Consider the following 23,258-nt stretch of genomic DNA (forward strand, 5'->3'; position numbering starts at 1 on the left):
AGGACCAACTCGAGTATTCGTCAGCTCTGAAGAACTCATCCTGCTCTCGCGCGCTGATTGCACCGCTTGACACCGAGTCCCGGTAGCCTCCCCCGTTCCTACCGCCTCGAAGAGAAGAATGATAGTAATCTTGAGCTTATCTGTCATATGGAAACAAAAGCGGCAGTAGGTCCTCTCGCCAAGTCGGCAGTTGTAGACACTTCGTCCGTATGACCGCCACAACCCACGCCACAAAGCCAAGGGTCCAGACTGCGGCAGGGAGAGCAATCCAATACCATCGGACTCTAACGAAAGTAACGACGGTACTTGCTTGGCCCTTGACCAAAAAGGCTTCTCCAATTTCTGTGCCATTGGCGGTATAATTCGCGTTGAAGATATAATTCATCATCTTGGACTGCTTACAGGAGCCGTTCGCGAATCCAGAACAGAATTCAATGGCTGTGTGGCCGTCGCTGGTTGTAGCAGAGCCGGGAATGACGTCGGTTACCAGAAAATGGGGATCAGGCCATGCCCAGTCTCGCTGTAAGGACTCACTCAAGCCGAAAGATAAGTTAGCAGCGGGATCAATGCCGCGCTCGAGACCCCATGGCGGCCGCAGCTGGTGGGCTAACCAGTGTTTGCCATTGAGGGGTGGCTCCGTGAATGTGTCTAGCAAGGTCTCCGTATAGACACCGTTTTGGACAGACGTCTCGAAGCTCAACACACACTGTTGCAGCGAGCACTCGGTGGCACTGAAGTTCGAGAAGTCGAGAGAAGGCCGGTAGGCACTGCTGAGGACGTATGGAGGGAGTAATCGGATGGCATGGTACCTCAGCCCACCTTTGCCGCCAACGAAGGTGATGTTCATAAAGTCTTCGACGGTCGTGAGGTTGCCAACTTGACGTAAAGTGGCTGAGCCATCAAATAACTCGGCGCTACAGTATACCCCCTTCGGGATGCCTTGTCCTCCACCGTCGTCTTTGCACGTCAGATTGATCTTCGACGTAATATCGGTACACCGTGAACAGAAGCCCAGAGTAGCTGTCGGGGGCCAAGTGCAATTGCCTGTGCTGCAAAGGAATTGAGGCGAGTTTGTGCCTTGGGTCAGACCTGAGGTCAGTGCCAGCATAATGTTAAGTTCCAGAGCTGGGTCGGGGTAGTTTGCTGGAAATGTTGTCTCTGGTATTAGCACCGTATCTTTTACTCGTACCCACGATGTGCCTCCGGGCGAGAACTTACTTGAATAGTCGCGGCGCAAGCCGTGGGCGTCATAGAAGATGCTACGACTGAGCAGGGCGACCGCGCCGTCCGCCGCGATATCGCCCGCCTCATACCGAACGAGATTCTGTGTGAAAGGACCCCAGAACATTCCGAACAAGAGAGCTAGCGACGCAGTGATAACGACGAATCTTTTCCGTTGATATCAGCATCTGGGTATCAGTGGCAAGGTGTTGAGCTTGTCATCATCAAGGGGGTAACCTACTCAGCGCCCGCAGTCCAGAGAAGTTGGGCAACCCCTATCACACCTCCTCTCGCCTTCTGGAAACCGACGAGATCTGCTAAAGGCCGCGGTCGCTTCGCAAACCATATCCACTTGAGCTGTGCAATGGTCGCCTGGACGCCGAAGATGGTTCCAGCAAAACCCACATTTCCGAGGAGTGATAGCACGAAGTTGAGCGTGACCGGCCAGTCGGGCGCCAGCTGGTTATCGTACCAACGAAGAAGGGTGGCAGTGGCCCCTATACATAAGAGAGAGGCCAGGAACCCGAGGAACTCGAAGATCCACGTCTGAGAGAGCTTTGCCCATATCGATTTCTTGATGCTGTGGTGGTGGTACATGTCATGGCGATTGCGGCGACTTTCTGGGTTTGTCTCCTCAATCGTGTGCAAAGGGTCGTGTTTCCGCGGATCCATTTGGGTCTTCTTTTTGTTTCTGTGCTCTTGGTTCCAGCTAGTGAATGAAGTAGGCTGTACAAAAGTCTGAGTTTTTTGGGGGTTTGGGGCGTTGATGGACCTTACTTATTACAGTTTTTTTTGCACGGGAGAAAGGGGGGGATACGAGGCTCAGTAGGCGCCCGCCAGCTTGTCTCACAGTCTGGTGGCCGGTGGCAAAGAATAATGCACGAGAATTATCTGCCATTTGTATTAGCAATTTATTCCGACGTACAGGCCGTATCTGGAAACCTACGTTGGGTTTGGGGGCCCAAAGGAGGCTCTGTGAAGGTGGCGAGTTTAATATCTACTCGTTTGTTGAACATGGCCCATCTCCCAGGGGTGACCGATCCAGTCGACGAGGAAAACACGGAAACCACTGCAATCACAACAGCAACATGAATTAAAGATCCCATTACCCATCGCCCCATCATCTATGTATATTGCATCGCCCGCATCCCAACAACTCCCCTTACAACTACCATAGCTAAAGCCCAGATCTAGCTCCCTCCATACGTATAAGCCACCCACCTTTTCCCACTCCAGGGTAGTCATGTAATGTTGTACAAGTACATATGTACATAAAAATCAGCCGCAAAAGCAAAATAGGCTTGCTCCAAGCCGAGCAGACCAAGTCGAAAGCAAGATAAAAGCCGATGGGAACAATGTAAAAAGGACAAGACAAGATATAATAACACTACCACCACCAACGCCACCATTTGAGTCCGCTCCGCTAAGGTCACCAATGCACCGCCCAAAAAGTAAACTCCTACAGCCTTTTTGGTGTGTACATGATTCTCCGCTGGCCAAAGAAAGCAGGAAAATAGAAGCAAGACGAATCTCGTCACCGAACTAGGTGATCACTACTGCCCCAGTTCTATGAGTGAAGCAGCTTCGCCTCCATGGTCGTCTTCCATGTGAATATCCGCATCATGGTGGGCATGATCGACGGCGGCTTTCTTATCCTCGTCGTCATCCTCATTGACCAGATCAACAAACATGCTGTCGTCCCCATCGCCGTCTCCTCCCATACCGATGCCAAGGGGATCGTTATCCCGAGGACCTGACGAGCCAGCGTTGGCAGCAGCCGTAGGACCCCAGATTTTGGGACCAAACAGGTCCTTGGCACGTTGCTTGCCGGTCTCGGTCCGAGACAAGATCTCCATAATCCTCGTTCTCCCCTCATCGGTGGAGAGATGCTCGTTCAGTTCCCGGTCATCGACCTTGCCCTCGATCAGACGCTGCTCAAAGTGCTGCGTAGAGCTGTCGCTCAACAGGAGGTGGGGCCCTGTTGGGAGAAAGTAGGAAGAGTGATTCGGATGAGAGGACGAGTCCAGGCCGGCGCTGTGGGATGATGAAGGATGGTGGTTGGGCGGCATCGAGAGACCAGGGGTTGACGGTTGAGCGGACGAGTTGCGAGAATATAATGGGTGGCCTGGCGCTCTGTAACTGGGACTTGCGGCCAAAGCACCTCCGCCGGCGGCAGCAGCCGCAGCAGCTTCGGCATTCTGGGCCTTGCGCTTGAGGCTGTTGGCCTTGCCTTTCACGCTCTCGGGTAAATCGTCTGCATCATCCACTCCGTATTGAAGGAGAAGCTTCATCAGTTTGGTTGGCCTGGGCTTGCGTGTGCTCTTAGAAGACTCAAGTACCGGGGGAGGCTCCGGGGCAACAGGGCACCACTTGTGAAGTTCTTGTCGGAAGAAGTTGGTCTCGTACGCCAGGAGGATCTCGGCACCCTCAATCTTGCGTAGGTAAAAGCGCTGTGTCTCTGCCTCGGACGCTGTCGAGACCACGGGGCTGCAAAAGCCAGCGATGTGGTTGCGGAAGTTCTGGGCGTTGTCGATGATCTTCTTCAAGACCTCTTCCTCGTCTGGCCGGAATGGGAGGCTAACAATCTCCTCATACCACTGAACCAAATCTTCAAGTTTGGGACGAGCGGCATCGCGTGGAATCTTGACACGCCAGTCGCAAATTGGACAAGTGTACTTGTCATCTTCCTTGACCTTGCCACGCGCGATCTTGAGACACTTGCCGTGATACCATTCATGGCAAAGCTCGCATTCAATCATCATGCCAGCCTCGGTACGGCGGCAGATGCAAAAGACCTCCCGGAATTTGGGATCGTCCCACCGATTTGTCTTCTCCCTTTCTGACGGACTTGGCTCTCTCGATTGGGGCTCAGCGGGGACACGGGGCTTGTCGTGAACAAAGTCGAAACAGTCCACGTTACGGTCAAGAACGTACTCCATGTGCGACTTGAGAATGTGTAAAGGAGCGTTAGTCTTCCCAAACAGCTTCTTGCCTTTTCTCATCCAGTCCTCGTGCCGCTTTTGTTCCTTCTCGAGCTCATGGATGCCAGATGGCTTGGCTTGAAGTTCCTCTATCTTCTTCATCACGTCAGCCATCTCGCCATACTTTGGCCGTTGTCGATAGTCGGGGCTGTTGAGGCGCCTGTTCAGATCCTCTATCTGTCTTGCAGCCTCGCGCTGCTTGTGAAGCTTCTGTTCCACGGCAGCCAGGGTCTCCGGTGTGACGGGCAAGGCGTTTTCACGGACTTGATCCGCAAGGGCTTGCAGTTGGGGATAGTGAACCACCTCGGCGTTGATGAGGTCCTGTGCCGTCTTCTCCCACAGGTGACCGGCAGCAAGCTTCTCCGAAAAGTGGTTCAGTTGGTCGTTATATGGCGGGATTTCAAGGCGTTGACCTTCCTCAAGAAGAAGACGAACATCGTTCAGTGTCATGCTGGTTCCAATGCTATCCCGGGCTCTAGCATTCCATTGCTCTCGCTCCAAAAGACGCGACAGCTTCTCCACCTCGGGAATGTCCACGTTGAAGCTCTGCCCCTCTTCAAGAAGTTTCTCGACCCGCTCAATATCATGGTCTGTGGTAAACTCGAGGAGACGGACCGCGTCATGCTGGAAAGTCTTGATCGCATCAGCGCGTTCTTGCAATTGGAGTATCTCCGGACAGTCGAAGCCAATCCTTTCAGCCTCGTCTAGGAGACGGTAGATGTTGGCGACATTGCGCATCTCTCGCTCTTTCGAGTCCTGGTAAGAACTGCCGATTGACTTCCTTGTCCCGATTTGCCAGGCCTTCTCATTCTTGCGCCGGTTCTGTTGCTTCCGAACTGTGTAGTTGGTTGCCTCCTCAACCCAAGTATTGCACCGCTCAACAAAGGCTCGGAGGGTTGGGAGTGAAGGCAGTTCGTATGGGATCTTCTCACCTTCGCTGAGCACAGCCCGCAGAGACTTCAAAGAAGGTTTGGCTTCCTCGTCCAGGAGTTTCTCGTACTTCTCCTCCCATGCTTCTGGGACATTGGCGCGGTCAGCCACCTTCTTGTACGTCGCGGCCATGAGTTCGTCCGTCTTGCGGTAGTACAAGACGTGGTCCTTGCCGAGGTAGCGCTCAGAGTCGCTGTAATCGCAACATGGGTGGCTGCCAGCATGCAGGAGACATAAAACCTTGCCGGTTTTCTGGCAAACAAATCTCGACAAGTACGTGAAAGCCTTGCAATAAAAGCACGAGGACTCTTCCTCGGGAACATCAACGTCCTCGATCTTGAAGACGAGCGGGCATTCGGGGTCGTTCTCTCCGTTGAAGACACAGCGATGATGCTCAACCGGGTGCTTTGATTCGAGCCGTTTGGCGATGAACTCATGCTTGCCTGTGAATACCTGTCTTTGGTCGAGTTCCCGTTCGTGTATTCTAGCCAACGCAGGAGCCAGCCACTTGGCGGTCTGGATCGTCAGTCCCCCGTTGGTGATACCTTCCGCCGCGGTCCACAGGAGCTCATCATGCGAGAAACACGGTTGCCGACGGAAGGCCTGCAACCTTTCGACACCTGCTAGCCCATAGGGCTCCCAGTCGCTGGGAGCAAAGTTCACGGCCTCATTGAAGTTGAATCCATGGTTGAAGCCGGCGTGGTAGGCTTGCGGGAAGGTGATGACGAGCTGTCCTGCGCGTTGATCAAGCGCATAGACTCGAACACCGGCCTTCTTCAGCTGATCCGGGGTCAAAAGAGTAACAAGCTGGAACAGAAGGTCTGGCTGCGTCTCGAAAAGCTCCGGGACGGCCTCCCTCATTGCATTCTCAAACTTCTCGGCATCATCTCCGGGGATCCCGTACCAAGTCTTGGTGGCTCCGAAGTGTTGATAGTTGGCCGAATACGCGTAATGGTCCTCGTTATGCCAACAGAAAGTGGAGAAAATCATGCCGACGTAAACCCACGGAACTGTCATGCCGGAGATGTCAGACTTGATATGGCGGAAGAGACTTTCTGGATGCAGGGGTAAAAGGTTCAGGTTCCAGGGATCGGTCGAATAGGGGTCGGTGGGGTTCTTCTCGATGGTCGGAAATCCAGAGCCGTGGGTTGTGCAATGGATATCAGCACCATATTCGACTTCCACCGTCTCCTCCAAGTCGGCAACTAGGCGCCAGAACTCCTGTTCGACGTCATCTTCGGTAACTGGTCGATGGCAGTTGAGGACAGGGTCAAAGGGCATCTTCTTCTCGAAGTAACCTTGCTTAAAGTTGGCCGCCTTCTCTTGGAACTGTTTTAGCGAGTATAGTCCACCTTCCTCGAAGCCAAACTGGCCGTCGCCAACAAGACAGCGGGGGCAGTTCCATTCTGTCTCCGGCTTGACTTTAACTGGCGGGTCAAGGCAAGTGCCATGGTAAGCATGCTCGCAGGACTCGCAAACGAGCAGGAAGCCATCAGTCTCGTGACCTTTGCCGCAGGTCTCGCATCGCTAAGAAGGAGTCAGTGCCTTGTGTCGACATCGAAACAAGGGGTTACGCGGTGCTTGACATACCTCACCCGAGCCCAGAGCCTCATCTCGGGGTATCCTAGGAGCCGATGGACGAAAGAGTGACATGTGCGAACCCGCTACAGTGGGAACATTACCTGCGAGTCATTCGAGGTTAGCACGGACCAGTCACCGCGAACAGCTTCCGAGTGGGGCGGCGAGAAAAGAACGGAGCGAATGAGATACGATGGCGGACGACTGCATATGGGCTGGGTAACCCCTCGACTGCCTTTAAGCGACCATGTCTGGCGAGCGGCCAGCGTCAAAGTTCTCGGGGTTGTTCAAAAGCAAAAGGGTGAGGCTGAATATCAAAGATGACTTACCCTTCTTCAGCCGTTTGCTGCTTCTTCGGCTGCCATCAACATCGTCCTTGTCACAGGGCGAGTCCTTCTCCACATCGTCGCAACTAAGTTGTCGCTTGAGTCCGGCAGGGCCAAGGGATGAAGGTCGGTATTCTGGTGTGTTTTTTGAGGACGCGAGCGGCGTGCTGTACTGTTTTGGTGTGGAGAGACTCTTGTTCTCCGAAGCCACGTTTTGGGGTCGGTTGATACTCGTAAAGCCGGAATTGACGGCAGTGAAGCCTCCCGAGTTGGTCGCCGTGAAGCCTGATGAGACCTGTGGTGTGCTAGCTGCGGGCATGTCGGACATTTGGACGTCTTGGTCAGTCTCCTTGTGGCCATTCATGGTCGCCTGTAGCGCGTCTGTCGCATGTCTGGCCGGCGACTCGGCACGGAGACTTAAGGGCGTGTTGACATTTGACCGCTTCATCGGGCTCTGGGCTGGGCTGGGAGTTAGAGGGCCGCCATACTCCAGCTCTAGCTGCTGGTAGACGCCAGGTTTGGCGGTCCGTAAGTATTCCTCATAGGGGCAGAGCCACTTCTGATACGAGTTCTTGAGTGAGGTGGACAGAGACGACATTATTTTGCCACTGTACCCCAGGTCACGACCAATCTCTGCCCACTTCTTCAGCTTGCACACCTTCTCGAACCCACCGCGGGCCTCGACGGCTTTTTTGAGCCGGTACAGGTCCAGTGGTTTCTTGTCGACGTACGGCCATCTCGTCAAGTTCGTGTTACCTTGTTGTTTGTGGAATTTCTGGAGCGCGTCCAGGTAGGTGAGATTCGCACGAGTGCCTGACGAGTCACCCTCAGTATGACGCTCCAATGAAGAAGGGGGATTTAGCTTGAGATGGGGAGCCTTACTGCCTTCAACAGAATTGAGCTCCTGTTTCCGCGTTCGAAAATGAAATTTCTGAGTGAGGTAGTCGTGTTAGCGGGTTTACAGAGGAAAAGCTATCTGGCGAAGTTGTGGCAGGCAGGATCTAAAACTGGCACGAACCAGCAAAAAATCGCGATACCGCTTCACAAGGTCACCCACCTCTGTATTGATGGCGAATTCGGGGTTCCAAGAGTCTGGCGGAATGATTTTGCAGAGACCGTATTCTCTCGCCTCTTTTGAGATTTTCCTAATGTACTCGAAAGGTTCTTTCCATTCCTCCTCCGTTGGCTGGTACGTCGGCGCTTCCTGCAGCCCGTGTGGCCTGTTCTTCTTCTTGAGGGGCTCCTTGCACATGGTAGGTTGCCCGCGGCGCTCAACTGACGACAGGTCGAGAGGCGCGCTCTTCATGGAGCTCAGCGGCACTTGAGGTTTTGGCGGGTGATAGCCATTCCCGTTGACCTGCGCCGCTTTTGACTTGGCCCCGTTTGCGATGGAAGCTGAAGGCATGGTCATGGCGGGAGAATCTTTGGCATGTGCATTGGTGCTGATCGTGGTGATGGATCCGTTCGACACGCTGGCGGAGGGGACCGATACCATGCTCGCTGTCGGTTGCTTCGATATTCGCCGTCGTGGAGCGTGTAAATGCCAACGAGGCCGGAGGGCTGTATCGAGCGAAAGGATGGGAAAGTATATTTAATGGTGGTGGGATTGTGTATTAGAACTGGTGAGTCAAACAGAGTCGTAGCTTCGACGCATCGTATGGCGTGGATCTGGAGAGTTGCGACGAAAGGTTAAACCATCACGCGCCGACTTGCAAGGCAAGAGAGGATGGCTTGAGCAGGGAAGGCCCGAAGCTTTTGAAGGCCAGCTCGATTATATTAACTTTCTCTCACGTACCATGGGGCGCTGGAAGTGAAGTTATGGTAAGAACTACACGCGCTGTTGCTCTGTTTTGTCGGTTCAAAATTGCGTGCAACAGCTGCAATCATGCCAGCGACTCTCGCCCAGCAGTGGAGGCTATGATCTGTTTCCAGGTATTTCGCAACAGGTGCTGGGAGCTTGAGCAGCGTGCGCCGGGAAGAAATGAGAGGTCGTGTGAAAATCGGAGAGTTTCCAGGTTGTGGTGAGGAATTGGGGCCGACACGCGGAGGCGGCAACGAGGTGAAGGGATATTGAAGATAGCCGGCTGTGATGTGAGGAAGGAAAGAGCTGGCGGAGACGGGGGACAAGCGGGTGGTGGAGGGAACATGGGGCATGGATGGGGACGACGGCGGACGGGAGACGTTCCAAAAAGGCGAGGTAGGGCGGCAGCTGTCGGGACGATTTTGGCTGGGGAGGCGTCCAGGCGCAAACCTTCAAGTGGGTCCCTTCCCACAACTGGTCATCCTGGGCCTCACTTCGACTCTATGCATAACTATCTACGGAATACGTGCCTCGAGAAAAGAATCTGCATGTGGCACGCTCTTCTGGAATCATCACCCTACGCAATTCTCATGCCCTACAGCCAGTGCACCCAGGTGAGGTTGAGGCTGAGGCATCGAAATCTCAAAATGATCTCAGTTCTCATCTTGCAGCTCCACCAAAAAACGGGAGGATCAAACATCCCACCAAGCTGCATGTCCCACTTTGACAAAAGCCACAATTTGAATGACCTGCAAAAATTGAATCGCATCTCCTCGTACAAGAAGTAAGAGATCAGCTGTCATATTTCCAAGCTTGATATGCTTTACAAATCCTAATCCGGGGTCCTAAACTGCAGTGATAGGCGCGGCGCGCACAAAGAAAGGCTGGCACAGTGTGGCTGCGATGCATGCCGGCACAATCTGGTAGGGTCAGGTAAGGTCGTACAGACCAGTCTCCAACATGGGATAAAATCACACCAGGAAGGCGGCAACTCCTGAAATATCGGTCTGAGCTGACGCAGAGAAAAAAATACTGATATCCGAGCTCTCTCCAGCATCCAACCCACAGTTTGTGTGCCACCACGGTACTGACAGTCATGATCGCATGTGGTAGGTAGGTGGTCAGCATTTCAATGGCTGAAGTGGGCACATGAATCATACATTATGCCCCCCAATATTTGGCAGTCAAAAACAGTTAGCTGGAGGGGCTAGTAACCGCTGATAAAAACGAGCAAAATGCTGCAGAATCACAAAAGCAGTGCAGGTACACTAGACTCGGAAGGGTCGCGAGCCCTGATGAAGAGGGCGGGGTATGCAAGTCGACATGCTGTTGGAAGCAGTCCCGTACTCGGCAATGCGACAGTCTTATGAAGATGGACAGAAACAAGAAGAGGTGGGCAGAGATCTGATATCGCGCCGGATCCAAAGCAATCCTATCCTATGGCTGGCCAATGAACGAAGGCTTGACGTTCGAGCAAGAGGTGCCAAGACATCTGGGGGTGGCACACGCTTGGGAGACGGGGGCCATCAGGTGCCACCGGATTTATGTAATCGTCCGCTCTGTGTGAACTCAAGTGCATGAACCTCTTATCAAAACATCCCGTCTTCAAACCCATTGCTAGCCGACGCCAAACTGTTAATTCCTAGTGAAGAATTCATCCGTGTAAATCCAAGCCATATATACAAGATCTGGGTATCATTTCATTGCCAGGTGCTGCCTTGCCCTCATCCAAACGCCATCCCCATGTCCAACAGCCATGTAAATAGTTGTATGCTCCGACCTCTTCAACCATCCTTTTCACCAGTTTCCTTCGTCTTCGCCGTCTTTTTCCTTGGTGCCCTTTTTCTCTTCACCTTCAGCAAATTTTCCACCTCCTTCTGCCCCCTAACCCTCAACGTCAACTCCTTCATCATCGTCCCCCAATGTACCTCACCCTTACACCTCGGACACCTCCCTCCCACCGGCAATATTGCCCCCTCTCCACCTCCCTCCTCGCTTTTCAGCAAATACCTCCCCCAACACCTCAAATGTCCCACCCCTTCACACCCCTCATTCGAGCAAACAGCATGTAGTCCCCCCTCCTCAGGGTCAATCTCCTCCTTGCACACCACGCAACTCCCCTGCCTCTCCAACACAAAGATATCCTGCCCCTTCGCCACATACTCCTTAAGCGGCGCATAATCCAACGGCAAGCCATATATCCCCCAAGTCGGCACCTCCTCCCCCCCCCTCCCCATCCAACCCCTCCCCTACCACACCCAACGGTTCCGAAGCCGACGCCCTCGCCACCACAGCCCCCTCATCCTCCCCAAAATCCGTCACAACCGGTAAACTCCCCCTCAATTCCCTCTCCACCTTCCCACACCACCTCCCCCACGCAGCATGCACATCCCTCTTAAAAAAATGCACCCTCAACGGCCACCTCGCAAAACTCGGCACCGACAACAACAAGTGCAAGTTTGACAGAATCGAACTCAAACTCTTCGGCGGTCTCTTCGGCTGCCCATTCCTCTTCCGCTGGGTAGAAAACGCAAGACGAGATTCAGAGGGTATGTGCAATGATGTGTGTGGGTTTGTTAGAGCCCATCTACAATACAAAAAAAAAATCAGTATCTTTACCCAAGGGATTACGTGGGGAAAGCTTACTCAAACTTCAAAGCGGCAGTTGAGCTGGCAAAACCAGAGACCAAAGCGACCATCTCCCATGGCCGGAGGGAGTTTCGTGATGTGCGCACTGCTCCGCCTTTGACGACCCCGTTGTGCTGGCTCAGGCGGCGGGGTGGGTTGGGTGTTGAGCCGATGTAGAGGGAGGAGTGGCGGACGGTGGAGCGGAGGATGTAGACGCAGTAGAGGGCGGGGATCGGTCTGGGTTGAGGGGTCATTTTTGATGGCTTGATGATGCCGCGCGGTATCAGTGCATTCTGGTGGTAAGGATGTGTTTTGCGCCAAACTCAATCTCGCCGGGCAGGCGTAAGAAAGGAATGCGAAAATTTTATCAACAGGCTTAAGAGTTCCCAACCCTGGATAATAATAATAAGACGGGATGCAGAAATCACAGATTGTCGTTGATGGAATTGTTCGAGAAGCGCAATCTCGAATTCCTTTGTTTACCTTTGGTCACCGGCAGACGTCGGTCCCTGGGGTGACGTCGCTCCGTACAGGGCCGTTTTGCCCCTCCGAAGTGGGTCTCAAACTGACAGGGATCCAGTTCCCCGGAATATCAGCGCCAAGACCTGTTCAGACTTCAACATGGAGAGACCCCTTCGCCAGGCAAAACGAAGTACAAGATAATCAAGCAATTGCGAAATGCTGGGTATTAGCTAAGTCTACATAATCCTGAAACCTTGCATGCGATAAAAACTCCGGTGAACAATTTTCCCAACTCTCTGCCGTGCGACTACAACAGACCCTGCTTCTGAAGATCAAGGTAAACCTTCTCAGGCATGACATTGCCCTCAGCATCCTCCATCTGCACAACTGACCCGTCATCCACATGATGCTTCTTCTCCTCCCTTTGGATCTTTTCCCAGAGCCTCATGGCCTCTGCAATCGAGGTGATGTCTCGAAACAGATAGGTATTCGTGATGCCGAGACGCTTCAAGTTCGTGATGTGATTCGTCTCGTTGAAGTGCTTGTCGAACGCGCGACGACCTCTGTACACGAAGTTGCCACAAATCTCGCAGGGAAATTCCTGGCCCAAGCCGTGGAGACGGTACAGCCAGAAGGGGATCGGCTTGCCGTCCCAGGCCAGCGGAAGTTTGAGGGGGTTGTAGATCTTGTCGTCATCGTCGTTGTCCTCCTCCTCTTCGGGCGCTTGATTCTGTGGAGTGTTTGACATGTTGTAAAAGTTCTCCAACTCTTGGGCGCGTTCGCGCTCTGTCATACCCTGCCGTCGCTCCACGTTCACACGAGTATCGTCCTTTTCGGTACTCATGGCACTAGTGAGCTTCCTGACCCTAAACTCTCTCTCGGCAACAGCGCGTTCCCTCAGACGATGCGCCAGCGCAACAGGCGCATGGCTGTCTCCAACAGCAGCTGTTTCCTCCCACTTAGCCAAGATCTCGGCGGCCTTGATATGTTTCCGCCCATTCAAGTGCCCCTTGTAGACGTTCTCATTCTTGAACTCCTTCTCGCAGGCCTCACACCACACCGCCTCAGATGTCGAAAGGTTGCGCGACATCGCGTTCTTCTTGGCTGCCGCTGCTTCCTTTTGCCACCCCGGCACCTCGTCCTTCTCCCATGCCGTCTCAAACTCCTTCTCCCAGCCCTCATACACCTTGTCGAGGTTCTCTAGTGGGCGAGTCCGTCGCATAAAAGACTCCAAGTATGAAGCAAGGTCACCCAGGTACTTGAAGTAGTCGTCCGTCAACTTATCTGCCCGCTTGATTCCACCCTTCCCTGGCTGAAAGTCGTCAAACACCTCGAGGTACTGCAGATAGGCCAAGCGCTTCGCGTTTGGCAAGTTCAGGTACGCCTCGTGGCAGGTGTGCAAATCGAAATATCGTCCATATGCTTCCTCGCCCGAGAACATGCTCTCCACAATGTACGGCTGATCGGGCCCTTTCCGCGGCTTGTACCATTGCTCTGAATTCTCGGCCTGCTCGCTAAGGTAGTTCCCGTGGTGCTCTTTGATCTTGTTGTACTGGGCGTTGAACTCTTTAAATGGATCACCGGAGCTGATGTCCAAGATTTCTTTTGATCGTTCGCTGGCTTTATCTTCGTAGAGGGATAGGAGGATGGCCGACTGTTTTTGGATCTGGTCGAGCAATTGGGAGACTTCATGGTCACGGTTCAAGCGATCGCGAATCTATAAAGATGTTAGTATCAAGTGTGAGGCGGTCAACGGTGCTGGATGGAGGCCATCCCGACATACCTGTTTTGGTTCATCGCCCATGCGATCTGCAATTCCCTGCTCGAGGCGCTCCAGGTCCTCATGGATGTATCTCTGCTCCTCCAACAACATTTTGGTCGTCAATATGTGTCTCGCTGGGGTTCTATGTGGTCAGATAGAGCAACACTGAAAATGGATTGCAGAATATGGAAAGCTCCAAAGCTCGAAGTTGGTTGTTATCGATATCTTTTTCGGCGCCACCAATTCGCAGCCAATTCATATGAAAGCACGGACGCACGGACGCACGCGCGCGTCCACGCGAGCTTGTTCACTTTCTGCCGGAGTTTGGCCGGGCAAAAAGTTTGGGTGGGTCACGCTGTTCTTGCGCCGCCCCACAGTTCAAGTTGTCGCGCCGCCTCAACTTTCAGCAGCGCATTCCACTAGAACTTTTGTTTAAGCTTGCTTCAACCCTCCTCAACCACATACGTCCATCCACCATACACAGCACCCCATCTCTCACCGTTTGCGCCAACTCCAAAATCAAGATGGCTGAAGGTGGTATTGATCGCAAGGCCGATGAGAAGCTCACGTTCTCGACCTCGAAGGAGGTCACGGTCCACCCAACTTTCGAGTCCATGTCATTGAAGGGTAGGATCTCTAAGCTTGCGAGGCTACGTTGATCGTCAAGACTGACTACTGTTTCTTTACAGAGAGTCTCCTTCGTGGTATCTATGCCTACGGCTACGAGTCGCCGTCCGCCGTCCAGTCCAGAGCTATCGTTCAGATTTGCAAAGGTCGCGATACCATTGCCCAAGCCCAATCCGGTACTGGTAAAACGGCAACTTTCTCCATTAGTATGCTCCAAGTCATCGATACCGCTGTGCGCGAGACCCAGGCTCTTGTCCTCTCACCAACCCGCGAACTTGCGACACAGATTCAGAGCGTTGTCATGGCGTTGGGTGATTACATGAACGTGCAGTGCCATGCCTGCATTGGTGGAACAAACGTGGGCGAGGATATTCGCAAGCTCGATTACGGCCAGCACATCGTATCCGGCACCCCTGGCCGTGTTGCCGACATGATCAGACGTCGCCACTTGCGCACCCGCCATATCAAGATGTTGGTTCTGGATGAAGCCGACGAACTGCTCAACCAGGGTTTCCGGGAGCAAATCTACGACGTGTACCGCTACCTGCCACCCGCCACTCAGGTTGTGGTTGTGTCCGCTACTCTTCCCCACGATGTCCTTACCATGACGACCAAGTTCATGACCGATCCGGTTCGTATTCTCGTCAAGCGTGACGAGTTGACGCTCGAAGGCCTCAAGCAATACTTCATTGCCGTCGAAAAGGAGGACTGGAAGTTTGACACCCTGTGCGATCTCTACGATACCCTTACCATCACCCAAGCCGTAATTTTCTGCAACACAAGGAGAAAGGTCGACTGGTTGACAGACAAGATGAGGGAGGCCAACTTCACTGTCAGCAGTATGCACGGTGACATGCCACAAAAGGAGCGTGACAGCATTATGCAGGATTTTAGACAGGGCAACAGCAGAGTGTTGATCTCGACCGATGTGTGGGCTCGTGGTATCGACGTTCAACAAGTCAGTCTGGTCATCAACTACGACCTTCCCAGCAATCGTGAGAACTACATCCACCGCATCGGTCGTTCGGGCAGGTTCGGGCGTAAGGGTGTCGCTATCAACTTCGTGACGACGGAGGATGTGCGCATCCTCCGCGATATCGAGTGTGAGTATTTTTCAATTCCCATTTGGATCGCAGTCAGCTAACTGTGTCTAGTGTATTACTCCACTCAAATCGACGAAATGCCCATGAACGTGGCCGACCTCATTGCTTGATTATGGTCGAGGATGGGTCGGTTTTCCATGTACTGCTACTGTCAACAGTAGACCATTTCGGCAAGTCAGGGAAGGGCTGGCTTGCCCCGCGACACAGGGTCCGGTAAAAAAGGTTGGGAGGAAAGGGGCCTCAGAATAAGAAGGTAACGTGCCTTTCCTTTCCCCATTATTTTTTCTGACGGCATGGCTGACTCGACCTGAATCCTAAGCTATGCGAGAATGCAAATTTACGTATCATTATACCACAGCGCTACCAGTAGTGTCAAATTATTTACTCAGAAAAGGGGTGATGCACCGGGATATTGGATGTGCACCTGTCAAACCTCAGTGGTCACTCTTATGAAAAGGGATGGCGGTCCATTATCAGGCCAAAGTCAGCGATTACATTGTGCATCAAGAACTCTGTTCCCTTATTTCTCTGCTATTGCTTGCGACGCCCCCTTCTCAGCCTCCACGATGTCCCTCTCCTGCAGCTCTAAACTGTCACTATCCCTCTGACTCTGGTACATTGAAATCCACGTCTCCTTATCCTGATCGCCCACCCTCCGTGAAGGCTTCGACCCGATAGTAGGCGGATTCCTTCCCTTTTGCTCCGCGACTCTGCCAGCGTCATCAGGCCCAGCTTCCACATCCCCTGGCGTTTCCAAGCTGTCGCTATTGGACCCGGAAAAGAACCTCGGGAACAGCTTGCTGACCAACGGCTTGAGCGTCATGCAGCACGCGCAGGCGATGGCGGCGTTGATCTCGATGCAGGTTAGGTAGGCGATGCTGACGTTGTCAAAGGTGAAGTCGGAGCGGGAGTATTGCTCGATCAAGTCCCATAGGCGGACTGCCGATATTGTGCAGACACTACATGCCCATTAGCCAAATCACAGTGCTGGGTAAAGGGGGAAGTGGCGTACAAGAAACCCAAAGCGAAAACACCGTATAGCATGGCCTTTTGTTTTGGCTTCATTTGCAGGTTGGCGATTATGGGGAGGGGGAGGATGTATAAAAGGATATCGGTGCCGATGTGAAGGCCTGTGTTCCCTAGCCAGAAGGGGCGTGGGTGGCAGTAGGCGTTTGGGTAAGTTGCTCTGTCCCAGAAGGCGGGGAGGGGGAGGCAGGCGGTTAAAACGGTGGCGAGGGTCCAGAGGCCGTTGGTGAGGATGACGATGAGGAGGATTAGGTGGACGTAGTAGCGGGCGTGGTGGTAGGTTAGGAGGCGGAGGTAGAGGAGGAGGAGGGAGAGTTTGGTTAGGAGGAGGGTTAGGAGGTAGTAGAGGATTGTGTACCAGCCTGCCTGCAAGGGGGGGTGTTAGTGGGTTGAACTCTGGGGATAATAGGGGCTGTGGGAGTGGGTATGGGGTTCGGAGAGTGCTCACCCTCGCCATTGGGATGATGAGGTCGGGGTTGATATCTAGTGTGTGTTTTCCTAGGCCGTAAACCGCTTCTGGATCTCGATTTGGTTAGCAATCAGTTAGCTGGGGTGTCAAGGGGTATGCCTACGCTCAATCAGGCCTGCACATGTTGCTGCTGCAAAGACCAATGCCAGTAGTATAAGCCAGTCTTCTGCTCCGAGGATGTTGTGAAGTATGATCCCTCGGGTGTAGAACCGCAGTCCTACAAATGTTGCTCCAATAACCCATGTGATCACGGCACAGGCGATGATGTTAACCTGGTAGGACTCATCGGGGTTGGAGGTGAGATTTGGAAAGGTGACATTGCTTGGAGAAGACATTCCTCAAGTCTGGTCTGGACTCTGTTTGTTGATGATCTCAAAACAGGTATGGTTGAACATTCTCTTTCTAGTATGGCGGGCTGTTTGTTCTTGGCTGAGAAACACTTGACATGATGAGTTCAGATTGTGACGAGACACGGGGTTGGTTATGAGCAAGAAGATGGCTGAGCTCAGCTTTTGGTTGTAATCGCCCATGGCTTGTGTCACGTATGTGTTGAATATGGAGATCAATGCTTGAGCACCATCCCGGTATTGGCTGTTCCGTCGATCTCAGGGTGTGGTTGATCCCGCTGAGCTGGTGGGATGCGGGGCCAGCCGTGTCCGTTGCAAAGGGGGAAAGAGCGACCACTCGGCCACGCCTGCCCTTCATAAGCAAGTTCGCTCCTGCTTTCATCAAAAACAGTCACATTGTACTATGGTTGTTCAAGCGATCAGCGGTCTCCTTCAACACGAAACTATCACTTGGTGGGCAATACTGCGGGTTCAACTCCCAAGGTGGGCGTTCTCTCTTTTACAACAAAAGATTTTCTGGCGGCGTAGTCCCCTATGTTCTCAGAATAACGAGGCCGCGCTGAGGGTTGTGACTTTGGGGGAAATGATCAATCTCGTGACTTCTTTTTGCAGCTTTTCTCCTGATCTTTTCGAGTTATTTCCAGCTAACTTTGGTTTCCATGTCCTTTCACTCAAGTTGGTTGCCGGCCAAGTACTTCTCCGGCTTCAAGCATGATATGGCCGACTTTCGACACCAATGCGACCTTACCTCCGTATCCCAATTTTGATCAGCAATCAGATGCAACGAGTCTAGCACCCTGCAGTCTATCTCTTTTGAGGCGGGAAAACAAGAAGCCTTTACCGCATGAAAGTCGTGACAGCCGTGCGTGTTTGGCATTGAGAATCCCAGCGATGATCCGGCTCGACAAAACATCCGATGACATGCGTGCCAGCCCGGCTTAGGGCCCAGCATCACAGATACCATCGAGTATCCTCACATAAATCGATATTCTGCAGAAAGCAACCTAACTGCTTAATATAAACGGCCCTCGTCCTACCGATCCATGTTCTTGGTCATCCACGGATGCTGGACAAGTTCACAGCCGGCATACGATCCGCCGGGCTGACTTTCATCATGCATCCCAGGAAATCAAGGAATAGATTTATCTCATTCCGCCGCAGTCCGCACCACCATTTTTCGTGCTCTAATGATGGCACACCTGTCGATTTGACCCCCTAGATTCGTCCCTCTTCTTCGAATATGCTATTCACGGTCTCGGCATCTCCTTGAGCAAGCAGTTCTTTAGGAAAACATCCAAAATGGTTTACAATTTTCGCTATGTGGTCTTTGAGCCTATAATACCCGTCAGGTGGTATCTATTTAGAGAATAAGCGTTGGGTCGCTTCTGGGGTCGACGGTGTTGTAGCATCCTATTACGGAACGGTTTAGAATCGGAGTGTATTTTGCCTCGGTTTGGTTTTGGGTTGGGCTTGGGTAGTCGATGGGGAATTCAGACTTGATGAGGGATGTATCTTGGAATTTGATCATGATGTTGGGTTGTTTGATATCTAGTAAATTTTTGAGGGTTAAAATTTGGTGTTTATCAATTGTTAATCACTGACCTGAGGCTTACCGGTATAAATGACACTGCTTGCGTGGGAAAAATCAAGTACGAATATGAGCTGGCCAGGGAACTTCCTCATCAAGGGGCTGGGAATGAGGTACTCGTGGAAGTAAGTAGGGAAAGTGGCCCAAACACAAGGCATGTCCTCAGAATCCTACGCGGCTATCATCTTGGCAGTTGGCTCAAGTCCGCGCTTATCTTGACCAATGTGGTAAGATACCAAGGCGAAGATGATATCATCGTCACTGATAAGAATTTGGGGTTTCTTCGCCGTCAGAATTTGGCAAAAACAAAGCCCAAGCCTCTGCACAGCTCAGTCCTCGGCTTGAAGCTGCAGCTTGCTTGGTCAAAGATGACAGATGATAGCTTTCATTCTTTCCCCATCAGCACAACGCTGGTAGGATTCCAATCATATGATAAGGTGGCAGCTGGCTGTTGATATCCTCGTTCAAAAGGCATGTCACGTACCACAACAGGATAAACATTTCTCTTCAAGTCACATTGGAACAATGTTCCACCGCTGACAGAACACAGAATCGTGGCGATCGAATGATGGATCAGCGGTGAACTGCAAATTAGGAAGGTGGGATGTGAGGAAGAGGAAAGCCGCAGGTCAAACTAACTGATCTCAGCACGCTATACCGCACACTTCACTGGCTCGACCCATTTCACTCGGCCAAATAACCGGGCTCTGACTTCCACATGTCCGGACAATAGATCCCCTTAGGTAGACCCGTTGAGGAGTCTGAGTCGCCCGTCGTCCCCTGCTGACCATCCGGGAATGATTTCCCCGCAAAGCTTATTTGCGTAGACTCTGCCCCGCTCCCCTCCGCCCTGTTGACCCATGGGCTCGTATGGTTGACCATGGCTGATGGCTCACATCCGTTTGAAGACGCCAAAGTAGACAACGGGACCATGGAGGTGAAAGCTCAGAATAGCAATGGGCTCGCGCCTTCCGCCGACATCTGAGACAGCATCTTCGCCCATTGGCTCAAGAGACGGGAGCCGGCAGTCAACTGTCTTGTCGAACTTGGCATCGTCAATCAAGCATATGCCAAGGCGCCTGGCAAGCCACAATGGCGTGCTTGGCAGGTTCAAACTTCTTTTGGCAGCCAAGCCAATTCCACATGACGTCCTGTCATCAACACTTCAACAGCATTCGCGCCGCCGTCAAAAAGTCCGGCGCCGTTGATCCTCCATGCCCTACATGCAGCCTTCTCGCCGGATTTTGTGGGCTCCCCACATTTGACCCCTCCCCATGGTCACACTCGACGCGGTCGGCAAGTAAGGGGGAGGGGGAGGGGGAGGGGGAGGCATTCATGGTTTACGAGAATCGTGATTTCATCAGGCACTGCGTGAGCGGCAACACGCTTACCCTAATCATGTCTGACCTACCGCCCTACAAAAGAATGCAGGTCTCTTCCCCGGTCCCCTGAGTTCCAGATAAGACGGACACCGGTCGGTCTCAGTCCGATAGTCCTGTCTTTTTCCCTTCCCCCACATATTTCTCTCTTCGCTTCCCTAACCGCACCCGCTACTTGACAAGAATAAACCACATTCATGGAGTCAACGCATCAGCCAGCTGATCCCATCGCCAAGGGAATTCTTCCTACAGCAAAGCAAGGCGTAAGGGATTTATTCAACTTCAAGCAACGAATCGTCGTCACAGATCACCTTGGTCATACAAGGACAGAATGGGCGCGTCCGATCCCTCTCAAGAACCCCATCAGCCTGCTAGCCCAGTTATCAGCGCGTGATTGGCTCTTCTTCATCGTCGGCTTCGCAGCCTGGACAGCAGATGCCTTTGACTTCCACGCTCTTTCGATTCAGCAAAAGAAGCTGGCTGATTACTATGGCACGACAAAGACCGAAATATCTACCGCCATCACGCTCACACTGCTACTTCGATCAATAGGCGCGGCGATGTTCGGCCTCGCTGGTGACAAGTGGGGACGGAAATGGCCCATGGTGTTCAACATGATTGTATTGGGTGTGTTGCAGATCGCCACAATCTACAGCAGCACGTTCCAGCAGTTTTTGGCTGTCAGAGCCCTGTTTGGCTTGTTCATGGGCGGAGTGTAGGTTCTTCTCTCGTTGCCCAAAACCTTGACCAGGTGCTGACCACCGTGTAATAGCTACGGCAATGCTATCGCTATGGCCCTAGAGAACAGCCCAGTCGACGCCCGCGGCCTCATGTCTGGAATCCTCCAGCAAGGATACTCGCTCGGATATGTGTGCGCTGCTTGTGCCAATCTGGGTGTTGGTGGCGCGACGGAGAGCTGGAAGACAGTCTTTTGGATTGCCGCCGCTATTTCGATCTTTGTTGGCCTCGTACGTTGTCTCTTCCCCGAGTCTAGGCAGTTCATCGAAGCTCGCGCTGCTGGCAAGGCGCAGGCAAACCCCTCTGCGTTCTGGAAGGAAACGCGGGTGATGCTTGCGCAAGAGTGGAAGATGTGCGTTTATTGCATCATTCTGATGACGTGGTTCAACTGTAAGCTTTATTTCCCCAGTCGTTGGCTGGGTTGGTACTGACGCATGCCCTGATAGACTACAGCCACACCTCCCAAGACAGCTACACGACCTTTATGCTGACGCAGAAGGAGCTCGAGAACGCTGGAGCCAGTCGGGCAAGTATCATCATGAAGGCCGGCGCTTGCGTGGGAGGGACCATCATCGGGTACATCTCCCAGTGGTTCGGCCGCCGCAGAACAATCATCGTCGCGTCGCTCATCAGCATGGCGCTCATCCCTGCGTGGATTCTCCCCACAGATGAAGGTGGTCTTTCAGCAAGCGGCTTCTTCATGCAATTCTTTGTCCAGGGTGCCTGGGGCGTGATTCCCATCCATTTGAATGAGCTCTCGCCACCTGCCTTCCGCTCATCCTTCCCAGGTATCACCTACCAGCTCGGCAATATGATCTCCTCCCCATCAGCGCAGATCGTCAATGCTATAGCCGAGAGCACGTTTGTTGTGAGTGCTTCTGGGAAGATGGTGGAGGCGTATGGTCCCGTGATGGGCATCGCGACGGCGATTATCGCTTTTGGGATCGCGACGTGGGTTGCGGTTGGGCCGGAGAAGCGCGGGAGGGAGTTCGAGAAGGTGTTGCCGGCGGGGATGAATATTATGCAGGAGGGGACAAGGGCGGATGATCTTGAGTCTGGGTCGGCGAGTAATGAGGAGGGGAAGGGGGAGACTAGTGAGTTGGAGACGGTGCCGACTAAGGGGTTGAGTGAGAAGTAAGGGGGTTGGTTTGAGATTGGGAGGCTGGTTTATTGGTTGGAAACATAATTTTTGTGTGATTGGCGGGTCGGGGACAAGGGGTTTCTTGTTTGGATATTAGATTGACTGGTTTGGGTTGTGAAGTTTTTCTCTGGGAAGGAAGTTGGGGACTAGACAAGTCGTCTACCTTACAGTAGCAGGGCGTCAGTTACATTCGTCATTCTTGTATCAAGGCCTGATCGCACCCTTGATAATAGGCCCTTTTCTCAATGGATTTTTTTGGCTTGGAAATGCACCACTTTTGGCCGAGGCTTTGCTGTGGAGCCCACTCACTTGAAGCTATTCCCAGTTTTTGCAACATTTACCACACAGCCAATACTGAGTGCAATGAGGCGAAGATAGTATCAAAATATTCGCAATTACTAGGCTTAATATATGGCTAATTCTGGTATTTTGCTTTCAATGTTGAACCCACCCAACTTTGGTCCTTTGGCCAAAATAAAGAGGTACGATCAGACCCTGCAGTCTCTATTATTTGGTAGAGCGTACAGACCATGGCACGTGCACCTCCAGTACTTATTCTCCCGATCAACTGAATATTGGCCCCTTACTTGTCTTGCACTTAACATTCATTCCAACGTCGCGGAACTATCTCGAGGTATTACGTAAGTCTGCCATAAAACTCTGGAAAGTGCCTTCAGAACCTCACAGGCAAGTAGTCGAGCATTGTTGTATAACACGTGGATCGATTATCGTATTTGGCGTGTCAAGTATCACCCTCCAAAACAGAAAGGGGAAAAAGATTGGAGGTCCCGTCTTGATGCTCCACCTGCTGTCGATCTTTGGCTGGCAATGCGTGTACTGAACGACATGCCTGTACTTTCGACACTCAGGGGGGACGATTATATGTCGAATCCCGCGTGGACATACACCTTCGGCTCATGCCCCATTGTTCCTTTTCCTGGCTTGAGTCGCCACTTGCCAACAATACCATCAGTGCAGACCTTGTCAGTCTCCCAAAAATCGGACACTACTGAGGCTCGTTATTCGATCTTGCCCGAACCTCACCACGTTATGCATCGACTGCCAATCATATTTGGAAGAAATGAAGTATGTACCTTTTTGGCCAGTTATGGGCTTGTTCTTGAAAAAGGCTTCGGCGTTGGATAGCTTCG

General features: G+C 52.6%; 9 protein-coding genes across 9 annotated transcripts; 2 read left to right on the plus strand and 7 right to left on the minus strand.

The window, feature by feature from the left end:
* Positions 1-136: 136 nt before the first annotated feature.
* QC764_206930 (uncharacterized protein) lies at positions 137-1,893 on the minus strand (the record flags this gene model as incomplete). Its single annotated transcript, XM_062944404.1, has 3 exons — positions 137-1,143; positions 1,219-1,388; positions 1,463-1,893. 3 exons carry the CDS (start codon positions 1,891-1,893, stop codon positions 137-139), a joined length of 1,608 nt encoding a protein of 535 aa, XP_062803224.1.
* Positions 1,894-2,774: 881 nt separating this feature from the next.
* On the minus strand, positions 2,775-8,531 carry QC764_206940 (uncharacterized protein; the record flags this gene model as incomplete). Its single annotated transcript, XM_062944405.1, has 5 exons — positions 2,775-6,655; positions 6,728-6,814; positions 7,040-7,849; positions 7,919-7,967; positions 8,094-8,531. 5 exons carry the CDS (start codon positions 8,529-8,531, stop codon positions 2,775-2,777), a joined length of 5,265 nt encoding a protein of 1,754 aa, XP_062803225.1.
* Positions 8,532-8,663: 132 nt separating this feature from the next.
* Positions 8,664-9,190, minus strand: QC764_0038010 (uncharacterized protein; the record flags this gene model as incomplete). Its single annotated transcript, XM_062940256.1, has 2 exons — positions 8,664-8,704; positions 8,869-9,190. The coding sequence occupies 2 exons, from the start codon at positions 9,188-9,190 to the stop codon at positions 8,664-8,666; spliced, it is 363 nt and encodes a 120-aa protein (XP_062803226.1).
* A 1,245-nt stretch (positions 9,191-10,435) lies between these two features.
* SLX1 (Slx4p interacting protein) lies at positions 10,436-11,953 on the minus strand. Its single transcript, XM_062944406.1, has 2 exons — positions 11,484-11,953; positions 10,436-11,424 (listed from the first exon to the last, which is right to left on the minus strand). Exons 1-2 carry the CDS (start codon positions 11,717-11,719, stop codon positions 11,004-11,006), a joined length of 657 nt encoding a protein of 218 aa, XP_062803227.1. The 5' UTR covers positions 11,720-11,953; the 3' UTR covers positions 10,436-11,003.
* A 162-nt stretch (positions 11,954-12,115) lies between these two features.
* Positions 12,116-13,937, minus strand: sap61 (Pre-mRNA-splicing factor sap61). The gene is made up of 2 exons (XM_062944407.1): positions 13,711-13,937; positions 12,116-13,644 (listed from the first exon to the last, which is right to left on the minus strand). The coding sequence occupies exons 1-2, from the start codon at positions 13,798-13,800 to the stop codon at positions 12,235-12,237; spliced, it is 1,500 nt and encodes a 499-aa protein (XP_062803228.1). The 5' UTR covers positions 13,801-13,937; the 3' UTR covers positions 12,116-12,234.
* A 147-nt stretch (positions 13,938-14,084) lies between these two features.
* FAL1 (RNA helicase) lies at positions 14,085-16,295 on the plus strand. Its single transcript, XM_062944408.1, has 5 exons — positions 14,085-14,316; positions 14,379-15,419; positions 15,471-15,672; positions 15,739-16,032; positions 16,247-16,295. Exons 1-3 carry the CDS (start codon positions 14,214-14,216, stop codon positions 15,527-15,529), a joined length of 1,203 nt encoding a protein of 400 aa, XP_062803229.1. The 5' UTR covers positions 14,085-14,213; the 3' UTR covers positions 15,530-15,672; positions 15,739-16,032; positions 16,247-16,295.
* QC764_206975 (uncharacterized protein) lies at positions 15,940-17,249 on the minus strand (the record flags this gene model as incomplete). Its single annotated transcript, XM_062944409.1, has 4 exons — positions 15,940-16,378; positions 16,432-16,811; positions 16,894-16,961; positions 17,018-17,249. The coding sequence occupies 4 exons, from the start codon at positions 17,247-17,249 to the stop codon at positions 15,940-15,942; spliced, it is 1,119 nt and encodes a 372-aa protein (XP_062803230.1).
* A 1,372-nt stretch (positions 17,250-18,621) lies between these two features.
* Positions 18,622-19,248, minus strand: QC764_206977 (uncharacterized protein; the record flags this gene model as incomplete). Its single annotated transcript, XM_062944410.1, has 2 exons — positions 18,875-19,248; positions 18,622-18,809 (listed from the first exon to the last, which is right to left on the minus strand). The coding sequence occupies exons 1-2, from the start codon at positions 19,005-19,007 to the stop codon at positions 18,622-18,624; spliced, it is 321 nt and encodes a 106-aa protein (XP_062803231.1). The 5' UTR covers positions 19,008-19,248.
* A 214-nt stretch (positions 19,249-19,462) lies between these two features.
* On the plus strand, positions 19,463-22,546 carry QC764_206980 (uncharacterized protein). The gene is made up of 3 exons (XM_062944411.1): positions 19,463-20,943; positions 21,001-21,356; positions 21,413-22,546. The coding sequence occupies exons 1-3, from the start codon at positions 20,426-20,428 to the stop codon at positions 22,102-22,104; spliced, it is 1,566 nt and encodes a 521-aa protein (XP_062803232.1). The 5' UTR covers positions 19,463-20,425; the 3' UTR covers positions 22,105-22,546.
* Positions 22,547-23,258: the final 712 nt, after the last annotated feature.

This window comes from Podospora pseudoanserina, chromosome 2 (genome assembly GCF_035222485.1).
Source record: "Podospora pseudoanserina strain CBS 124.78 chromosome 2, whole genome shotgun sequence".
Lineage (NCBI taxonomy): Eukaryota > Fungi > Ascomycota > Sordariomycetes > Sordariales > Podosporaceae > Podospora > Podospora pseudoanserina.